Source organism: Acinonyx jubatus, chromosome E1, assembly GCF_027475565.1.
Source record: "Acinonyx jubatus isolate Ajub_Pintada_27869175 chromosome E1, VMU_Ajub_asm_v1.0, whole genome shotgun sequence".
Taxonomy (NCBI): domain Eukaryota; kingdom Metazoa; phylum Chordata; class Mammalia; order Carnivora; family Felidae; genus Acinonyx; species Acinonyx jubatus.
In genome coordinates this window covers 10,071,420-10,093,454 of record NC_069397.1, presented here as the reverse complement: position 1 = coordinate 10,093,454, position 22,035 = coordinate 10,071,420, and the positions used below count along the sequence as shown (strand labels likewise).

The window sequence follows — 22,035 nt, the reverse complement described above, 5'->3', positions numbered from 1 at the left end:
TAAACTCACTTCCATTCCTGGCACATTGAGTGTTATGTATTACCTTAATTGATTTTCATATGTTAAAGCATGTGAATCAAGGGAAAAATTTCATCTTAGCAGGTGATGCTAATACTCATATTGGAAACTCAAGGACCCAGGATAACCAAAACAATCTTGGAAAAGAACAAAGGGGGAGGACTCACATTTCCTTGGTTACTATAAAGCTATAGTAATCAAGGCAGTATGGTACCAGCATAATAACAGACATATAGATTGATATAATAGAATTAAGAGTCCAGAAATAAAGGCATTTATAGTCAATACATTTTTTACAAGGCTGGCAAAACAATTCAATGGAAGAGAGAATAATGTTTTCAATAAATAGTGCAGGAACCGCTGAATATCCACACACAAAAGAATGAAGTTGGACTCCTACATCACATCATCCACAAGAAATAGGTCAGAGCAGATCACAGATCTAAATGTAAGAGCTAAGATATAAAACTCTTAGGAGAAAATATACAGTTAGCCAAGGGTCGGATGTTATTTAAGGAAGGGTATCTAGGGAAACTCAAAAACAACAGAGAAAAGTTTAGCCTGACACCTACAGGTACAGGAAACACTAAGCATAGCCTAACTCCTAGCCAGAAAAACGAAAAACCTCATACTATTTAACTCAATTCCTTTTATCCAATATATCATGTCAGGCTTTCACACACAAAAAAATTAAAAGAGAAGCTAAAAGGTAAAACTAGTTTGATGAGACAGGGTAACCATCAGAACCAGACTCACAAATAGCAGATTGGAATTATTAGATTAGGAGTTTAAAATAACTGTGATTAATATGCTAAGGACTCTAATGGAAAAAGCAAACATCATGTAAGAATAGATGGATAATATAAGCAGAGAGATGGAAACTCTACAAAAGAATCAAAAGGACACATTATACATCAAAATCATCAAAACAGAAATGAATAATGCATTTGATGAGCTCATCAGTAGATGGACATGGCTGAGGAGAGAATCAGTTAGCTTAAAGATATGTCAACATGAACTTCCAAAATTGGAAAGCAAATACAAAGAAGAATGAACACAAAAAACAAAAACAGAATATTCAAGAACTGTAGGACAACTACAAAAGTATAACATACACGTGATGGGAATATCAGAGGGGAAGAAAAAGGGAAAGGAATAGAAGAAATATATGAAGCAGTAATGACAGACCAAACCACAGATCCCAGGAAGCTCAGAGAACACCAAGATGAGTACCAAAAAAAATTATACCTAGACCTATCATATTCAAACTACAGAGAATCAAGACAAAGCAAAAAATCTTGAAAGAAGCCAAAGAAAAAACACCTCACCTATAGAGGAACAAGGGTAAGAATTAACATCGGACTTCTCTTCAGAAACCATGCAAGCAAGAAAAGAGTGGAGCATTCTCTTTGGATTAGAAACCATGTTCAATCAGATATCTGATGATCCAGATATTTCCTTCTTTGGAAATATTTCCTTCTCCTAATGGGAGAGTCAATAAAAAAATTCTAGAGAAAACCAGAACAAAGAGATTACAACAGTGATTCTCAAATTTAAGTGTATATAATAATCACGTGGGGAGCTCATTAAAAATACAGAATCCTAGAATCCATTCCCAGAAAATGTGATTAAAAAGTCTGGGTTATGGTCTGCAACCTGCCCTTTGTTTTTATTTTTTTGACAAGCAGTCCAAGTAATCTAGAGGTGAGTCTGTGGACACAACAGTCCCTGAAACAACTATGAAAAGGCCAGGGGATCTCAGTGACCTACGTTTTTTTATAGGATCTACTCACAGTAGAAGAAATGCTCAAGAGCATATGTGTATTTAAACTCACTTTGGCCAGTATTATCCTACCAACATAACCCAATCTTGGGCCAGAATTCCTTCTAACTCCTAGCTGTTGATCATCAAGATACCTAATGAGCCCCTATCTTGTTGTGCTGAGAAAGAAGATGAAATGACAGGAGTGGGTGAAGAAATCTGGGTCAGTAGGTTCATGAAGAGTCAACAGAAGCAGACAGGTGAAATCATTACTTTCTCTTGCCCTCCCACACAGCCAAAGATGGCCATGTTCTAACGCCTGGAAGCCGTAAGTAGGCTACGTTAAATGGCAAAGGGTAATTAAAGTTGCAGATAGAACCGAAATTGCTAATCGGCTGGCCTTAGAATAAAGGGATTATCCTGGATTATCCAGTGGGTCCAATGTAATCACAAGCATCCTTTAAAGGTAGAATAGGGAGGCAGAAGGCCAGAGTCTAGACTGGTCCCCAATGGGAAGGGATCCAAGCAAGGACTGAGGGCAGTCTCTAGATGCTGGAAAAGGCAAGGACATGCATTCCCCCCTAGAGCCTCCGGAAGAAATGCAGCCTTGTCAACACACTGATTTTAGCCCAGTAAGACCCACTGCAGACCTCTGACCTCCAGAAATGTACGATAACACATTTATGTTGTTTTAAGCTACACGCTTGTGGTAATCTGTGGCAGCAATTATAGGAAACCAACGCATGCACTCACAAATTACCTGCCTAAAAAGAAACCACATTTGTCTTACCTATATCCATTGGTCGTTCTGTATTTAAGCTGTCCGTGCTGCCCTGATGTCCACCTAAAGGTATCTTTACTTGTTGATCTGATAATTTCCCAGTACTGACAGACCTAAAAAGAAGAATGGCGTTAATAACGGAAAAGTATACTTTAAAAATCCAGACATTTAAATAATAAGGGGGATTTGGGGCGCCTGGGTGGCGCAGTCGGTTAAGCGTCCGACTTCAGCCAGGTCACGATCTCGCGGTCCGTGAGTTCGAGCCCCGCGTCAGGCTCTGGGCTGATGGCTCGGAGCCTGGAGCCTGTTTCCGATTCTGTGTCTCCCTCTCTCTCTGCCCCTCCCCCGTTCATGCTCTGTCTCTCTCTGTCCCAAAAATAAATAAAAAAACGTTGAAAAAAAATTTTTTTTAAATAAATAATAAGGGGGATTTAAGCCAAGCCACAAAAGGGTTAACGGGAAGTCAGAGAAGAAGGAGACAAAAAATAGATACCAAACAATTCAAGGCAGAGATGAACTTCAATAACTGAAATAAACAAAAAGCAGAGATAGAACATTCAGGAAATTCAGTGAGAGCTCTGTATTCACAGTTGCAGGAAGCACCTGTAGGTTTTCAGAGATTCTAAGGGTACACAGTTCATATTATTAACCGTGTGGCATAAACCAGCTACTAACCCAATTTGGTCTGGTTGTCTTTATACCAGAAATATATGTACCATTACAGTTTTCATATCAAAGGCTGGAAGGAAATGCTGTCTTTTACCTGCCAAACACTGCCTTGTTCTGCTGCTCAGACTTCTGCCTCTCACTTCCTTGTACTAAGAGACAATGAGAGCATTCCCGTGGGTCACTCCCATCTTTAGACTGCCCTTCAGAAGGCCCATGACGAGTAACCAAGGCTAGCAGGTTGGAAGACGCTTGTGTTTTAGGTATTTTGAAAGGAGCTGTGGTCTGAGGAAGAAACATGTGGAAGCGAGTTACTACCATGTGGGCAGCATTCAGAGTTGTCAGGCTGCGCGGTGCGGCGCTCAGAAGCACAAGTCAGACCCAGGTTCACACACTGGCTCTTCCACTCCTGGACAGTTGGTTCATACCCTGTAGCCTCAATTTCCTTTCTCTGGGATTAAGTAGGATCATGTGTACAAAGCATTCAGGAAGTAAAGTGGCTTTAGACTGTGCCTAAACTAAGACTGTGCCTGGCACCCAGCAAGTGTTCATTAAATTGTAGCTGTTTTCACCACGAATCTTTTCCCTAGTGTACAAGAGTCTCCCTATCCGTGGTTTCGTTTCCCGCGGTCAACCTTGGTCTGGAATAGATGATCCTCCTTCTGAGGTATCATCAGAAGGTCAGCAGTAGCCTAACACTGCATCATAACACCTATATCACTGACCTCACTTCATCTCAACACACAGGCATTTTATCATCTCACATCATCACATCCCACTGTAGTGACCACAGTATGGTATTCTGAGAGAGAGAGAGAGAGAGAGAGAGAGAGAGAGAGAGAGAGAGAGAGAGATCACATTCATATAACTCTTATTGCAGCATATGTAACTGTTCTCTTTTGTTATTAACTATTATTAATCTCTTATTGTGCCTAATTTATAAATTTAACTTTATCGTAAGTATGTGTACATAAGAAAAAAACAGTACATATAGGGTTTAGTACTATCTGTGGTTTCAGCTGTCCACTGAGGGTCTTGGAACATATCCCCTGGGGGTAAGGACTGCTGTACTTAACTATACTATACACTAGCTCATGACCTACTGTCAAGAGTTCAGCTGGGCTACTCCACAGTATTGCTGCCTCTGCATTCAATTTGTGTGGCCATATGGCCTGCAGGACCTTAAATGACCTTGAGCCCCTCATGTAAGCTTGTGGCCTAGACAGCGGTTTGCACAGTCACAAGGAAATGTAAGTTCTGGATAGGACTCCTCCGACAGCCCTGATCGTCAAAAGTCTCCCCCAGGCTTTCCCCTTATATGTCCCATAGATAAGACTCCTGTGGAGCTTACCAGAATCTCATTCTTTTGGTTTTAATTGACCAATTTAGCCCAGGAACCCCAAAGAACTCAATCCATGAACCCTAATAAAGGCATGTGCCCCAGGTCCTGTCTCTCTCCGTCTGCACCTGCCTTGACGTCCCCGTGTGGCCTCTCGAGGCACGCCAGATACGTCTGCCAAGACAGAGGAATGGAATTCTCTATTTCAATTTCTCTTGTGGTCTACTGTTGAACCTTGGCTCAGCATCCGGCACTCGATGCTCCATTTAACAAATGCTAATTTAACAAAGTCCTAACACTGACCAAAGAGTTTAAAAAACATACCTTAGTAGGAGAGCCAATGATTGTTGGTAAAGGAGTTTTAAAGAGCCAGTCTGAACTCCGAGGAGAGGACCCCATGTGCTTGGTGGGAGAGGTTCCAAGGCCACCAGGCCGACTGGGCTGAGGTGAGTAGCTGTACCCAACCCCAGCGTGGGATGGGCACACAGGGTCCGAGTGCTGCTTTCTGAGTTTCTGCTTGTTCTGGTAGATGTCAGTGAGGGTAGGGGCGCTCTGCAATCTAGCACCCAACAGGAGAGACTGTGGTGACTGGGCCTGTGGCACTGGAGAACCTGCCAAGAACGCAGCCAATGTTCACCCAAAGTGTGGGGCAAAACTTAACGGTTAAGAAGACGATTCTTAAAGTGAGAATTCTAACAAATGTCATATTTTTCAGGAGCTATTTAAAAAACTGTTTATTTGGCAAGAGACTATTTTCAAGCATCTTTTACAAAACAGTAACAAGCCCACAGTCATTGGGATTCTCAGGAGATAGAAGCTGATGATGGGTATGTTGGCTGTTTTTATCAGCAGCTAGCAAATAACTCAGATTAATGTACAGTCTGATTAGCACAAAAGAGAACTATATCATAAACGGTTAAAGTTAATGAAACTACAAAAACCTATATTGAACAAAATGATTCCCACTCTTTATATGAATATATACTTTGGGGATACCAATGTAATTATTCTCTTTTCTCACGTAGCAGCTAAAAGAAACTTTTCAAAGCAACCCAGAATAACCCTTTAGATATGGGGAGATATATATATATATATATATAATTAGATAACACAGTTTTCTAGGCTTTTATTTTACTTGTCTAAAAATAACAAGCTAATTCATTTTTATGGATAATTCTTTTATCAGTTTTATTAGTGAAATTCACTTATAACCTAAAAAGTCCATATTCTCTACAAAGAAAACACTTGTCCACAGATTCTTGCCTCTTAAGGGCACATCATATCAAGAGCACACCATATCAATAGGATCTTTTCGGGGTTTTCTTTGAGAGAGCGAGCACACACACATATGAGCATGAGCAGGGGAGGGGCAGAGAGAGAGAAGAGAGAGAATGTCAAGCAGGCTCCAGGCTGTCAGAATAGAGCCTGATGTGGGGCTTGATCCCACGCGATCCTGACCTGAGCTGAAATCAAGAGTCAGATGCTCAAGCCACTGAGCCGCCCAGGTACCCCGAAATAGGGTTTTGATATGGTAAACAGTTGGCAGCAGCAAGAGAATTCCCCACACAAACCTTGTTGTGGCCAATTTAAGGTCTACTACGTAAGCCTGGAGCTTCAGTTACAAATTCTTTGGAGCTTCTTGCAAGCCACACTACCACCAATAATGCTAAGGATCTATAAATCTCCTTGGTGACCCATAACCATCATCTTCCCAAAAAGAAATTAGAGCTTTTGCTGCTACTGCCCACCCCTAGCTTACTCTCTTCCTAAATCTGGGATTTTATCTTTCAGAACTGGGCACTGCTGTGTGTATGTGTGTGTGTCTATGCACGTATATGTACCCATGTGTACATATGTACACATATATACACACAAGTAAATAAAATTAACAGCAAAATGTTATGATTTGGAGAAAGTTACCTAAGACTTATTTTTAGGGAAACACAAAATATGAAAAACTAAGAAAAGGGTGATATTCTAAGTACCACAGGATTCCTTTAATTGGCCAACTCTTCAAATGCACATACAATAAACCTTGACTTACAAAAGTGATTTACACACATCTTTTCAGGCATGTACATATTATATAATAAAGCAAATAAACATCTCTATTTCCTGTTTATCTCAGGTAGCTCTTATCTAGAATAGTAGTAATCAAAACAATGAAATTTCATTTTCTAGATTGATTTTCATGATCTTTGTGACAATGACCAAAATTTAGCTCAGTTACTTAACTTCCAAGACTTACTTTCATAAAAGAATCATCTACCCAAAGAGAAATACTTTGTGGATTGGATGATACACTAAAACATATGAGACCAAGATTCTAAACAGTAGGATAACAGATAAAATATTTCACGCCGGTTCTATTCTTTTGATAAGACTAGAGAAACATAACACAAATCCACTTACAACAGGATTAAAATTATTAGTACACCAAATATATTTCCTACCTGATGAGTTTCTGCTCCTGGATTCATGACCCTGAGGATGCCCACAGCAGCACTGACTAAATTGCTCAGGAATGGTACCAACTATGAACGGGGAAATGGGGAAAAGGAGAAATGATTCAAAACCAACGAAGGACGGAAACAGGTAACACATGCACAAATTGCACAGTACATCATAGTTCACCAAATTTGATTAGGCAGAGATTTATTTCTGCTGACACTTACTGAGCGACCCATGTGCTGGGTGCTGGGCACGCTACCATATACTCTGCCTTGAAACAAGATCACCAGGAAAGGAAGCCACGTAAACAAATTAAAGCCTGTTAACAGGTAGGTCACTTAAGACAGAGAAGTACCAAGAGCTTGCAGTGTTTGAGGCGGGTGGAGCCGCAGGGGGCACAGCTGACTCACAGCCCAGCTGCTGTCCCTCTGCACCCACCCCATCCCTGAGGCTCCTGACAAGGCCAGTTCCCCAGGGCTGCTCCCAGACGGTGACCAACCGCATGTGGGCGAGGCACTAATTCAGGTCATTCCAGCAGGTCAGGGAACCTGGACAATGCAGTGTTTGGGGGCGTCCCTTGGGCCTGGCTAAAAGGTTCCGAGAGCTCACGCTAGTCAAGACGCCCCCGCCCCCTCCCAGGAGTCAGACCTGCAAGGTGATCTGAAGGGGCTCCCCCAGATTCCTGCTGCCCCCGACCCCAGATCCATCACAGGTGTCTCCCGAGTCACTTTGGCACGTTCCTGCAGCTACCTTCTCTGCATCCACCTCTGAGAACCCAAACTAACAGGAGGAAGCGCTGAGAAGGCCCAGGGAGTTTAAGCAGACAGGAGACATGGGTCTATAAAAACAAAAAAGGCACTGACCCAGTAGCTAGGCGGGCAGGCGACGCTTAGGTCCCGAGGGAGGGCCTTTTCCTTGAGTGCAAGCATAAGGCTTGGACCTTGTCTCCAGAGACCCTGAAGTGCCCCAAGCGCTGCTGAGGGGGTGAAGGAGGGCCAGGATTTTGTTCGGGGAAGATTTTTCAGCTAAGAAACAGCCTCAAAACCATTGCAGGTGAGGTGGAGAAATAAATTTTTAAAAACACTATCATTATGGTTTTGTGTTTTTTTTGAATCAGGGCTCCTGGGCACCACTTCCATCCTTCTCACTCCGCCTCCTCCTGAAATTTCCTCACGTGCCCTCACTCTTACTCCAGCAGTTTTGCCTGAGGGTGGGGCCCTCTTCCTTTAGAAGTAAAAAAATATATAAATACATTCATATACCTTGCGGGGGTGGGGGGGGCAAGTTTGGGATCTGCACCACGAGGCCTTAAGACCTGCTGCCCGGGCCCTCTCTGCATCCCCTGCCCCTCCCCACCACACCGGTGAGGTCTCTCACGCACTCTGCCACCTCAGCGGCTTTGGCCTCTCTTGCTTATATCCTGAAGTTGGAGCACTTTCTCTCTCGATTCCACCAAAACTGTGGTTTAAAGTTCACTTTTTGGTTTGTTGCTGCTGCTGCGTCCCTGCTTGTTCTAGCATTCCCCTTGCCCTGCGTACGGTTTCCACGAGAGGTGGAAAGATCCGTGACGAAGCCGCTACCATCTTCCTCCCAGAGCTGGGAGGCCTCTGCAGAACACGAGCCAGCACGCAAGGTACACGATTGTCTTCTAATCCTCGTAAATCGGAGTGCTGAGTGGGTAGGCCTTTCATGTACTTTCCTCTAGGGTTTCCGCTGTTGTGTGTTTACAGCCCAAGCCCAGTGGAGAGACTTTTTATCCATAAGGCTCATTTATTATTACATTTCCAGTAGCGGTCCTAACAAATTTACACAGAGATGCTCAGGCGGGGGCCAGGTATAGGGTGGAGCTGGGGGAAGGATATGGCTCCCCATCAGCTGAGAGTCACTGTCGTCGCGAGCCACCGTCACGACTGACATAAAGAGCGTCACGTCAGATCTGTCACAGCGAATAAAAAAAGTTGAAAACAACAGCTTTGCTCTCCTTACCCAAAGGGGAAGGTGAATAAGGTCTGGAAGACCCAGTGGAGAGTCTCCGTCCAACTGTCTGCACTGTGTCTGCTGGTGCCGGGGAGCAGGATCCCAGCCGGAGGAAGCCCATAGGGCTGGTGTTAGACCTTCGTACCGCTGCAGATCTGAAAAGAAAAATAAAATTGTTCCCTCTTTGGCAGGTTCTAGGACTCTATTTCTGTCTTGTTTTTTGTTTTGCTTTTTTTTTTCTTTCTAAAACTTCCTGACAACCTGCCATGGAATAGAATTTTCTTTTTTTTTTCAACGTTTATTTATTTTTGGGACAGAGAGAGACAGAGCATGAATGGGGGAGGGGCAGAGAGAGAGGGAGACACAGAATCGGAAGCAGGCTCCAGGCTCCGAGCCGTCAGCCCAGAGCCCGACGCGGGGCTCGAACCCACGGACTGCGAGATCGTGACCTGGCTGAAGTCGGACGCTTAACCGACTGCGCCACCCAGGCGCCCCTAGAATTTTCTTTTTTAAAAGTTTATTTTTTTGAGAGAGACGGAGACAGAGCAAGTGGGGGAGGGGCAGAGAGAGAGTCCCAAGCAGGTTCCACGCCGTCAGCACAGAGCCCAACGTGGGACTCGGACTCATGAAACCGTGAGATCATGACCTGAGCCGGAACCAAGAGTCAGACGCTTAACCAACCGAGCTACCCAGAATTTTTTAAAATACATGATACGGTCACATGGAACAAATGTAAAATGTATAAAATTACATGGCGCGAAGTCTCCCTCCCCATCCTGTATCCTGTCTGCCTGATTCTCAACATTTCCTCAATCCTACTCCAAAGGTTACCATTATTTCCAGTTTCTAACATATCCTTCCAGAATTCCTTAATTTACACACAAGCAAACAGACTGAAAATAAAATCTTACTTCCATCTTGATTTAACTATTTTCAATTTTTTTTGGTTTGAGGTTCCCTTTATACTCCTAAAAATTACTGAATATCCCAGAGTTTTTGTTCATGCAACTTATACCTATTGATATTTACTGTATGAGAAGTTAAAACTGAAAAAATTTTGTAACTAGTAATTCATTAAAAGTAACAAACTTATTACATGTAACATAAGATTATGAAAATTAATTATATCTTCCAAATAAAATACATTCATGAGAAGCATGGCATTGTTTTACATTTTTTCAGATCTCTTATGTCTGGCTCAATAGAAGACAGTTGGATTCCCATACTGGTTTTTGCATTCAATCTTTTATGTAACACAGTACATATGGGGGGATGTACATGAAGAAAATACAGCCTTATACAGCCTTCCTCCTCAAAAAAAGGAGGAATATTTTGGTAGCCTTTTCAAATAATTGTGATGGTCATCTTTGATACTATACCAAAACTCAGCAAATGGACATTTAAAAAAGATTAGCTGCAATGTAGAATCTGAAACTACTTCAATGAAATCTTGTACTCCATTACATTAGACTCTAATCTTTTGCAAAGTCCCTTGTACTTGGACTGGATCTTGTTCTTTTGAGCCCGACACAGAGCTCGAACTCACGAACCACGAGATCATGACCTGAGCCGAAGTTGGACGCTCAACCAACTAAGCCACCCAGGAGCCCCTGGACTGGGTATTTTATCTATGCATGGTTTTTAAACATTCGGTCACTTGAAAAATGTTGGTTGGTATTTCAAATGTTGACCACATCACAGGGTATCAAAAAGTCACATTCATACCAAAATATCACCACAAACCTTAACAGAAGTGGCTGTCAAGGCATAGCAGAAGCTGTCAAGATCACAGCAGTGAATCAAGAGTTTTCAAAAACTCTAATTTTTGCTCAAGAGCTCACATTTCACGATACTTATTTTCTAGGTGGTGGCAGACTTGGCTCATGAGGCCGCCAGACGCCCACAGCTGGAGTTTGTCAGTTGCTCTTTCACGAAAACACGGCGCTCCGTGAAAAAGGGGCTATGGTTCAGCTTGCAACTGAATCACACGAGAGCTTCTCCTTAAGAGAACTCCTCCAATCTGCTGCAACAGTGCTTTACGCCCACATGCCACCCGAGGTGGCGATTTCCAAAGAGAAATAATAACTTTGCAGGCTTCATTAAAGAAATTCCTTGGTACCACAGTGCTGGTGGCAAAATATACAAAAACTCACAGTGTAGTTGGGTGCCACCACCGTGATGCATTTTAAGGCACCAGCAATTTGCACGTCATTGCTTTTGCACTATCAGTGCATGTCCACATGTCCACACAGTGAGAGAAAGCAAACGATGTCCCAGTATCATTATGAAAACAGGTTTGACCTCATGGACCTTCTGGAAGGGAGCCACACATGAACCACACTTTGGAAACCACTGCTAATCCTGTTATCACTTTGCTTTTTTCATTTTATAAAATACCTTGGAAATGTTTCTACCTTTGTGCACAGAGAGCTTCCTTCCTCTTTTTATGGAAGGTGCTCTGTTGTCACAGGTGGACCTTACAGCAGTCACTTACTGGTGGGAACTTGGCTTACTTCTCATCCTTTGCTATTGTAACAATTAACGACCCGTGTATATGTAATTTCATACACAGGCAAGGACTGTATATCCATAGAATAAATTGCCAGAAGTTAGAGTGCTGGGTTCAAAAGATACATCCGTTAATAATCTTCACAGATACTGCCAAAATGTTCTTTGTAGAAGTTTTCTCAGTTTACATCCTATGAATCTTCTTCCATTCACTGAGCTCTACATTAGGTGGGCCCTTTTAACCTAAAATCTTGTGTTCTCCAATCTGGAAAACTTTCTCTTGATTATTTCCTGGAAATTTTCTTCTTCACCATTTTACTTGTTCTTTCTGGAATGCCTACATTAATTAACACTTGAAGATTTTTTCTTTTTTTTTGTTTTTAAGTAAGCTCCATGCCCAGTGTGGAGCCCAGTGTGGAGCCCAAGTGTGGGGCTTGAATTCATGACCCTGAGATCAAGATCTGAACTGAGATCAAGAAACAGACACCTGGGGTGCCTGGGTGGCTCAGTTGGTTGAGCATCCGACTTTGGCTCAGGTCATGATCTGGTGGCTCCTGAGTCCGAGCCCTGCATCAGGCTCACCACTGTCAGCACAGAGCCCACTTCAGATCCTCTGTCTCTCTCTCTCTCTGCCCCGCCAGGCTCACGCTTGCCCTCTCTCAAAAATAAACAAACATTAAAAAAAGAGAGAGAGAGAAAGAGACATTTAAGCAACTGAGCCACCCAGGCACCCCTGAAGAATATATTTTATTCATGGTTTCCACCTTCTTTATTTGATTCACCTATTTCAGATACGGCCTCAACTTTGTCTTCCAACATTTATTTTTATCTATTTCAGTTATATTTTATAACATCCAAGAGGTCTTTTTGATTTTGATTATTTCCAAAAACATTTTGTACCAATTTATGGATGCAGTCTCTTTCCTATTTCTAAGGATACAATTTTTTTTTTTTTTTAAAGATTTTAATTTTAAGTAATCTGGACACCCAACGTGGGGCTTGAACTTACAACCCCCGGATCAAGAGTCGCATGCTCCACCGGTTGAGCCGGCCAGGTGCCCCGGAAAGTAACAGATCTTTGAATAATAACAACACACTTTTTAAAAGAAAAGAAGAAAAGAGAACGCTAGCTTACCTTGGAGAACCGTGCAGATTTGTGCCAGAGCTGGCAGTAGATGTAAGATTCTGCTCTATGCGCTGATAATTCCTTATCTGAGTAGGGACCGGAATTGGTGCCGTCTCACTGTGAGGGGACACGGTAGGCTGGCACTGCCTGCAACCGTAATTTATTGAAAAAGGCAAGAAATCCAAGTAAGCCTGTTTTTCTTTCATTTGACACATTGGTGATATTTAGAGAAGATTCTAGAAGGGGCCAAACGATCGCTTCTATGTGAATAAAAAATGATCATCTCAAAAAGTAAGGCACAGAAAATCACATTAGTCATTTAAAAGACTCTCCAGACATTCAGATGCTTATTGAGGATGAAGAATTCTAACAAAAACTGGAAAAACATTCCTCTACAGGAAGTTCATGAGCAAAGATGACAGGAATGTTTACAAAAGTTATGAATGCAGTAAGCATTCCCAAAGAACTTCTGACTTTTAAAAAGATTGCAAACAACACTGTACAACTCTCAAAGCACATTATTGATCTGAGGCCCACATGGTGAGGTGTTAGTACTGGGTTTCTGTGACAGCCTCTCCCCTTGATTTTCATAAATTCAGAAACAGGATGTCCTTGGATGACTTTCAATTCAATTTGCAACCTGTCTTCACACATCAGGGACAATACCGGGCCTTAAAAGATGATTTATTTCATTTTTCTGTCCTCCTATAAGTCCAAAAAAGCCACATGAATCTAATACTTTTTCTCAAATTACAGTATTACAGATATCAAGAGACTGCATACTTATCTAACAAACAATATGATACTCATCTAAAGTGTCACTTTAGAGCTTTTGAAATATTAGAGCATTTCATATTTAAATAAAATCTCATCTCTAATAGAGATGTTAGTTGCTTTCTCCAATATCCATTCACCCGCTCTTTCTGACTAGCAGAACTCAAATTTTATGGAAGATGGCAATTTGCTCAGTGAAATTATGACACATCCCAGACTCCTTTGCAGCCATGAGTAGTCATATATCTTTCCTGGTCAATGAGATGTAAGTGGAAGTCTTCGATCCACTCTTCCTCCTTCCTCCTTCCTCCTGCCTGGACTATGGGTATGCTTGCCGGAGCTTCAGCAACTACCTTTGAACTATGAACAACAGGCCAAAAGAATTGGAGACAACTTCCTTGAGCCAAAGAAACGAAGACAACAGCTATTTATTTTGACTTCTCATCTTGCAAGAAAACTAAACCTTTTGTGTGAACCACGCTACAGTCAGGACTGTTGTTTCTAGCTTTTTGTCTATAAGCTCACTCTATTTTTCCATTTAGGTAATTCTCATTGTCGTGTATTCATTTATCCATCCATCCATCCATCCATCCATCCATCCATCCATCCATCCATATTGAAGTACAGTTGACACATACATTAGTGTCAAGAGTAATGTTAAGTATCTTTTAAATACAATAATGTGTGTTTTTAATATCTATATATCTGATTGTGAAGTTTACCTACAACCTGAAAATGAAACAAAACAAAACCAAAAACTTCTACTAGCGGAAACTAAACCGGTTTACAAGACTTCATTAACCAACTGTGGTGCCTGCAACCCAGAGCTTGCACAGGCCTGGGAGCCTAAGTTCCTCAGTAAGACAATAGCCAGCACGGCCATCAAAGATCAGAATGTGAATGAACAAATGTTCATTCCTACTGTCTCAATTCAATGAGTTAGTAAAGACTTAGTGAAGCAAGTACATCTGGGAATTTCTTTTAACACATACATCGTCAAGTTCTAATATCTTTTCACCAAAGGGAAATTAGAAGCTGAGTAAGAGTACCCTATGATATAAATTGAGCAACTTCATACATAATTCGAAGCACCTCTCTCAGGGAATCCTAAGCAATCCTCTCCCAGCATATGAGGAGATAAGCAGCCATGACAGGTGTTCTGGAAATGTGGTCTCCGACAGTCTCTGGACAGAACCTTCAAGCAGACCTGCTCAGTCTACAAAGTCTTCCCAGGAGAAATCCCCAGAGCACCAGCTAGCTAAGACCACTGAAGCCAAATTTCTGTCTAGCTTTATATTAATATCAATATTTAACCATTACTTGACTCCCTAAGCCCAGGATGAGGAGAGGGAAGGTCTATGCATGCCCTGAGTCTCCAGCACAGCCTCCCCACCCCCACTAAGTAAAGCAGTTCAGAGGACTCTCTATGTGCAAAGTCACGTGTGACCTGCATGGAATACTAGAAAGACTAAGCAGGCTGCCCAAAATACAATACACTTTTATTTTACGGAAATGAGTCATTTTTATCTAGGGGTCAGAAATTTTCCCGGAAAGACTTAGGTTAAATATTTCAAACTACTTTCAACAAAAGTGAGGCTCCGAGGAAGAATGAGACCTACTACTACCAACATTGCATAGACTGGCATATGAGATGACAGTTTGGGATACGGAGGTGCAAAGTTTTAACAACTTCACAAACAATATGTCTTGTACCTGCATCAAACCATTTTATTTTTGCATACAGCATAATTCCAATGTATTTTTAGTAATTTCTGTTTTCACCTGCACTTAATATCTTATGGTAGAGTGTTTTTTTGTTTTTTGTTTCCAAAATACTCACTACCTCTCTCTGGACCCATTTCTATACTCCCTGGTGTGGGCACTCCTGCCACAAATCCCGGGAGGTAGTTGAAAGAACAGCTCCCAGTTAGGACATGCTGTTCTCAAACCAGAGGGAAACAGACTGATGACAGAAGAGAAGCTTTCAGAGCCATTATGTAGTCCTGCTATCACTATTTTCCCCTCTCGTTTAAGATCAGCATGTCCCAATTCTTATATGCCATGTAAGAGACAAAAGTACCCCAAAGCCCATAAATCTATGATATTATTAGAAACACATGGGGTGCCTGAGTGGCTCAGTTGACTAAACGTCTGACTTTGGCTCAGCTCATGATCTCACAGATTGTGGGTTTGAGCCCCACATCCGGCTCTGCGCTGACAGCTCAGAGCCTGGAGTCTGCTTCATATTCTGTCTTCCTCTCTGCCCCTCCCCTACTCGTGCTCTCTCTCTCTCTCAAAAACATTTAAAAAATTTACAAGAAAAAGGAACATATGAAGATGCCATTTGTGACATCAATAACATAAATGGGGGTAGTGTACTCCCATACTCTCCATTAGGAGGGTTTTTTAAAATATTTTTTTAATGTTTATTTATTTTTGAGAGAGAGAGAGAGTGTGTGTGTGTGAGAGAGAGAGAGAGAGAGAGAGAGAGAGCGAGCAGGGGAGGGGCAGAGACAGAGAGGGAGACACAGAATCCGAAGCAGGGTCCAGGCTTCAAGCTGTCAGCACAGAGCCTGATGCAGGGCTCGAACTCACGAACTGTGGGATCGTGACCTGAGCTGAAGTCGGACACTTAACGAACTGAGTCACCCAGGCGCCCCAGGAGTAGAGTTTTTGCAGGCAATTGAAGTTATCAGTTAAATGAGATTGTTGTAACTGTTAGGATATTTCATGTAGTCCCAATAGTAATCACAAAGAATATATCTATAGAATACACACGATAGGAAATGTGAACTGAAGCATGTCACTACAACAAGGTCAACAAAACACCAAGAAAGGTAGCAAGAGAGGAAATGAGGGACCAAAAAGCCTCAAGATATACATAAAAGTAACAAAATGACAGTAATCTATCTTTCCCTATTAGGCTGAAAGTGAAAGAATATCCCATGCAAATGGTAACCAGAAGAGAGCAGGCACAGCTATAATATCAGACAAAAAAGACTTTCAGTCAAACACTGTTACAAGATACAAAAAAGGACATAATGTATAATGATTAAAGAGTCACTTAACCAGAAAAAATAACAATTATAAATATTTATGCACCACACATCAGCTCTCCCAAATAGATCAAGCAAATACTGACAGAATTGAAGGGAGAAATAGATAATTCCACAATAATAGCTGTACCCCCACTTTCAACAATGGATAGAACAACCAGATAAAAGATCAATAAAGAACCAGGGCTTGAACAACAGTCTAGACCAACTGGATCTTGGAGACACACACCGAGCACTCCTCCCACCAACAGAAGAACATTCGTTCTTCTCAGGTATACACGAAACGCTCTCCAGGACAGACCACACATTAGGTCACAAAACAAATCTTAAGAAATTGCAAAATACTTGTCAACAAGCTGGATAACCTGAAGAAATGTATAAATTTCTACATACACACAGGCTACCAAGACTGGATGATAAAGAACGAGAAAATCTGAACAGACCCATAACTAAGGAGACTTGATCAGTAATCAAAAACCTTCCAACACCAAAAAAAGCCTAAGACTTTCACTGGTGAATTCTACCCAACATTTAAAGAAGTAACATCAGGGGTGCATGGGTGGCTCAGCTGGTTAAATGTTGGACTTCGGCTCAGGTCATGATCTCATGGTTTGTGAGTTCGAGCCCCCCATGGGGCTCTGTGCTGACAGCTCAGAGCCTGGAGCCTGCTTCGGATTCTGTGTCTCCTTCTCTCTGCCCCTCCCACACTTTCATTCAGTCTCTCTCTCAAAAATTAAATAAACGAAAGAAAGAAAGAAAGAAAGAAAGAAAGAAAGAAAGAAAGAAAGAAAGAACATCAACATCTCAAACTCATCCAAAATATTAAAGAGGAGGAAATACTCCCAAACTCATTCCATGAGTTCAGCATTATCCTAATACCAAACCACACGTAGATACTACAAAAACAAAAAACTACAGCACAATTTCCCCTATGAAATTTGATGCAAAAATCCTTAACAAAATATTAGCAAACCAAATTCAACAACACATTAAAAGGATCATAAACCATGACCAAATGTGATTTATAACACACCTACATCAATAGAAAGGACCAAAACCACAGAACTATCTCAATTTATGCAGAAAAAGCATTTGACAAAATCCCAACATCCTTTCACGATAAAATGCATTCAACAGGGGTGCCTGGGGGGCTCAGCTGGTCGAGTATCTGACTCTTCCAGCTCAGGTCATGATCCCAGGGTCCTAAGACTGAGCCCCTCACTGGGCTCCGTGCTAAATGTGGAGCCTGCTTAAAATTCTCTCTCTCTCCCTCCCTCTGCTCCTCTCCCCAGCTTGTGTGCTCTCTCTCTCTAAATAAAAACAATTTTTAAAAAAGCATTCAACAAACTAGGAATTGAAAAAAATTACCTCAACATAATAAATGCCATATATAAAAAGCCCACAATTAACATCATACTCAATGGTTAAAGACTGAAAGCTTTTTCTCTATGATCAGGAACAAGACAAGGATGCCTGCTCTCATCATTTCTATTCAACTCTTAGCCAGAGCAATTAGGCACAAAAAAAAGAAATATAAGGCATTCAAATTTGAATGGAAAAAGTAAAATTATTTTTGTTCATGGAAACATGATCTTAAATGTAGAACATCCTAAAGATTTCACACACAAAAAGCCTTTAGAACTAATACATTCAGTGGGGCACCTGGGTGGCTCAGTCAGTTGAGCATCTGACTCTTAATTTCGGCGAAGGTCACAATCCCAGAGTTGTGGGATCGAGCCCCATGTTGGGATCCACACTGAGCACGGAGCCTGCGTAAGAGTCTCTCTCCGCAACCCCCCCCCCCCCGCCCCACCCTTCTCTCCTGCTTGGTCTCTAAAATACAATACAATAACTCCTAGAAGAAAACATAGGAGAAAAGCTTCATGACATTGGATTAGGCAATGATTTCTTGAATATGACACCAAACACACACACACACAAAATAGACAAATGAGACTACATAAAATTCTAAAACTTCTATGCTCAAAGGACTGGAAAAACAATCTTTGGAATGGGAGAAAATATCTGTAAATCATATATCTGATAAAGGGTTAATATCCAAAATATATAAAGAACTCCTACAACTCAACAACCAATGACATACAAATGGCCAACAAGTATATGAAAAGACACTCAAAACCACTGATCATTAACAGAATTGCAAGTCAAAACCAATGAGCTATTACCTCACACCCAAAAAAAGAAGTAACAAGTGCTACTGAAGATGTAGAGAAACCAGAACCCTTGTACACTGTTGGTAGGAACGTAAAATGGTACAACCACGGAGGAAAACAGTATGGCAGCTCCACAAACACTTCTAATACGATATGAATCCAGCAACCCCACTGTTGTGTATATATTCAACATAACTGAATGCAGGGTCTCAAACAGGTATCTGCACATTCACATTTATAGCAGAAGTATTCACAATAGCCAAGGGGTAGAAGAAATACAATTGTCCGTTGAAAGAAGAATGGATAAAGAAAATACGGTATGTGTGTAGAATGGAATATGATTCAGCCTTAAAAAGGAAATTCTGACACATGCTGTAACATGGATGAACCTTGAGGATATTACGATGACTGAATGAAGCCAGTCACAAAAAGACACGTGTTGTATATCCTACTTTTTTGAGGTATATAAAATAGTCACATCCATAGAAACAGAAAGCAGAATGGTAGTTACCAGTGCCTAGGGATGGGAGAAATGGGGAAGGCTATTACATAATGAGTACTGGGTTTGACTTTTGCAAGACGAAAAGGTTCTGGAGGGTGGTTGCACCACATCGTGAATATACTTAACGCTACTACACTGTAAGCTTAAATACGCCAAGATGACAGATTTCATGTGTTTTGCCACAATTTAAACTTTGTTTACAAAAAACGACACATTGTGAAACTAAATTTTTTAAGAATCAGGAACACAAAGTCCCCTAACTTTCCTCACAAAATTCAAAATGAGAGCAATCTTTTCATTTAATATACGTAAACCTACCCTCCACACACCAAGAACTCGTTTGAAGCACGCTTGCCAGCAGCTCCCATTGGCATGTCATCTAAAAGAGAGAGAGGAAAATACAGTCAGTTCTGCTCGACCATCTGCTCACAAGACGTAACTTGTTCCAACATGATCATTAGGAAAAATCTGAGCACGACACAAATTGACCACTTGCTTATGTTGCAGTTTCCTCCATGAGTAAAAGCAGGTAAAAACCGCGAGGAGAAACACTGAAGACGCTGCACCCAGCTGAATGCACAGCCCGCAGCTCTTCAGCGCCCGTTTCTAGAAACAATCCGGTCTTTACGAGGTAAAGTGTCATATTTATTTCAGTGATATGTATTTCTCCACCATCTGACACGCACGGGAAAACTGTGCTAACGTTTCAATCGTGTTCTTTTTAATATGTCACTCACCAATGTCTGGAGTATTATGCCTCCGATTCCAATTTGCCCATAAACTCGGTGGTTTTTACTGAGCAATTTTTTCAGACTGTGGTAATTTTCAGAACACACATGTCACATTCTAGCACAACGGACTGCAAACAAAGTCTAGTTCACACCAGTGTTGGAGCACCCCCATCCTCCTGCATAACAAACACTCCTGTGTCCTGAATGGTTGTTGAGCGAGATGTGGAAGCTGGGGCTTCTCAGCCACGGCAGCACATGCCACAGGCCATCGTCACCTACTCCTACATCATCTGTATGTGGGAACAGAGCTGGGCTCAGACGCAGGGGCCCCTCACTCCTTGTCACTGGGATGTCCACTCTATCACATTGCCTGTGTGATTTTAAATGGCCGTAAACGTGGGGTGCGTGGGTGGCTCAGCTGGTTAAGCGTCCGACTCTTGATTTCAGCTCAGGTCATGATCTCATGGTTTGTGAGTTCAAGCCCTGAGTCAGGCTCTGCACTGACAGTGAGGAGATTCTCTCTCTCTCCCCCACTCTCTCCCCCTCCACCACTCACACACATTCTTCCTCTCTCAAAAGAAATAAACTTTCAATAAATAAATAAATAGATAGATAGATAGATAGATAAATAAATGGCTGTGAAGGCATAATTAATGTGTTGATATGACACAGCAAATAATATCAATTTTTTAAAAAGTACACAGCTAACCTATACTCAAAAGGGGGGAAAAATCAACACAAATATCCCTTTGAATGGCCCTAAATAAGATTTGAGAAATGTATTTATTTTAGCACATCTCAAGTCCCTGCTCTCTTGAAGCTTACATTCTATCAGTGAAAGAAGGTAATAGTGTCAGGCATGATAAGAAATATAAAGGAAAATAAATCACGGTAAGAGAATAAAGAGAAGTGAGGAAGCAAGGTATCTATTTTAAAGAAAATAGCTGCCGACATGGGAACAGGGCAGATGGGGTAGAGATAGAAGCTACGTTTCACTAAGTGCACTTCATTTTGTAGCTTTGAGTTTGGAACCATACATAATTATGAAACAAAATAAAATCAAAAGAAAAAATATCCCTAGAAATCAAAAGCAAACCACTATAATGTTTTGCCATTCGTAACCATATATCAACATATCTGTATTGTCACCAGAAGGGAATTCTTTCAAGTGACTTTAAAGCTCAGTAATTTGATTGGACATCCCTAATGAGATTATCCTAAGGACAAAAAGACCCACAGAAAGAGTTTTTGTTTTGTTCTGTTTTCTTTTGTTAAGTAGTCTTCATGCCCCAGGTGGGGCTTGAACTCTTGACCCTGAAATCAAGAGTCACAATCTCTACCCATTGAGCCAGCCAGGCACCTCCCATAAAAAGATTTTAGTAATTATATCGTTATTGATACCACATTGGGGAGGGAGAGAAAAGAGAAGAGCCTAAACTCACAAGGGCAAAAAGAAAAGTCAACAGCCACAAAAACTTAGAAGCTATAAAGTTGATATAAGCCTCATTTGATTTAGGAGACCCAAGAAGACAGAATCCTTAGCCAGCAGAGGTTCCCCCATATTGTATCAGGGAGTCTTCTCTGGGAGATGTGAATGGCCCTCCAAAAGGGAAGCATTCCAAGGCAAGTCAAGGACTCAGCCATATCGTGTCCCTAAGACCCACCACTTACAAAGCTTTCAAACAATGTTCTAATTTTCCACTCGTAATTATGAGTACACAACAACCACCAAGCATCCAAGGAGGGAAATCCAATCTGAAAACCAGATTCCCAAACAACCTGGGGGAGATAAAAAAAAAAAAAAAAAAGAAATATTTTCCAGGGAAAGGTTAAAAGATGTATATATAATTAATGTCCTCAGATAAAACAAAACATTGCACCCTGAAATAAGAACAATTCTCAAAGGGAGGAGGGAAGCTTCTGAAAATTAAAACATGAGAAGATAAATGAAAAACTCAGTGAAAGAAAACATCAAGGAAATTTCCATAAAATTAGAGCAATAAGACAAAAAAATGTAAAATCTGACAAGAGATAGGAAAATCAGAGGACTGTACTCAGGTATTTGTCTTATGTTATTACTTTTAAATCGTATACATGTTAGTTATTTATTTATTTATTTATTTATTTATTTATTTATTTATTTGAATCGTATAGATGTTTTAAAAATCTT

The 22,035-nt window shown here is 41.2% G+C and overlaps 1 protein-coding gene across 5 annotated transcripts in view; it reads right to left on the bottom strand.

Annotated features, from left to right (window-relative positions):
• Positions 1–22,035, bottom strand: part of ULK2 (unc-51 like autophagy activating kinase 2) — an 83,393-nt gene that overhangs the window by 16,623 nt on the left and 44,735 nt on the right. For 2 of the 5 annotated variants that reach the window (XM_027047475.2, XM_027047479.2), the window contains exons 14-20: positions 19,453–19,513; positions 12,638–12,775; positions 9,004–9,149; positions 7,020–7,100; positions 4,891–5,177; positions 3,325–3,512; positions 2,571–2,674 (exon numbers count right to left, since the gene is read on the bottom strand). In XM_027047475.2, the coding sequence (XP_026903276.2) occupies positions 2,571–2,674; positions 3,325–3,512; positions 4,891–5,177; positions 7,020–7,100; positions 9,004–9,149; positions 12,638–12,775; positions 19,453–19,513 (1,005 nt within the window). Of the gene's footprint in view, positions 1–2,570; positions 2,675–3,324; positions 3,513–4,890; positions 5,178–7,019; positions 7,101–9,003; positions 9,150–12,637; positions 12,776–19,442; positions 19,514–22,035 lie in introns of all 5 variants that reach the window. The other 3 variants (XM_053212618.1, XM_027047477.2, XM_027047478.2) reach the window with 3 other exon arrangements.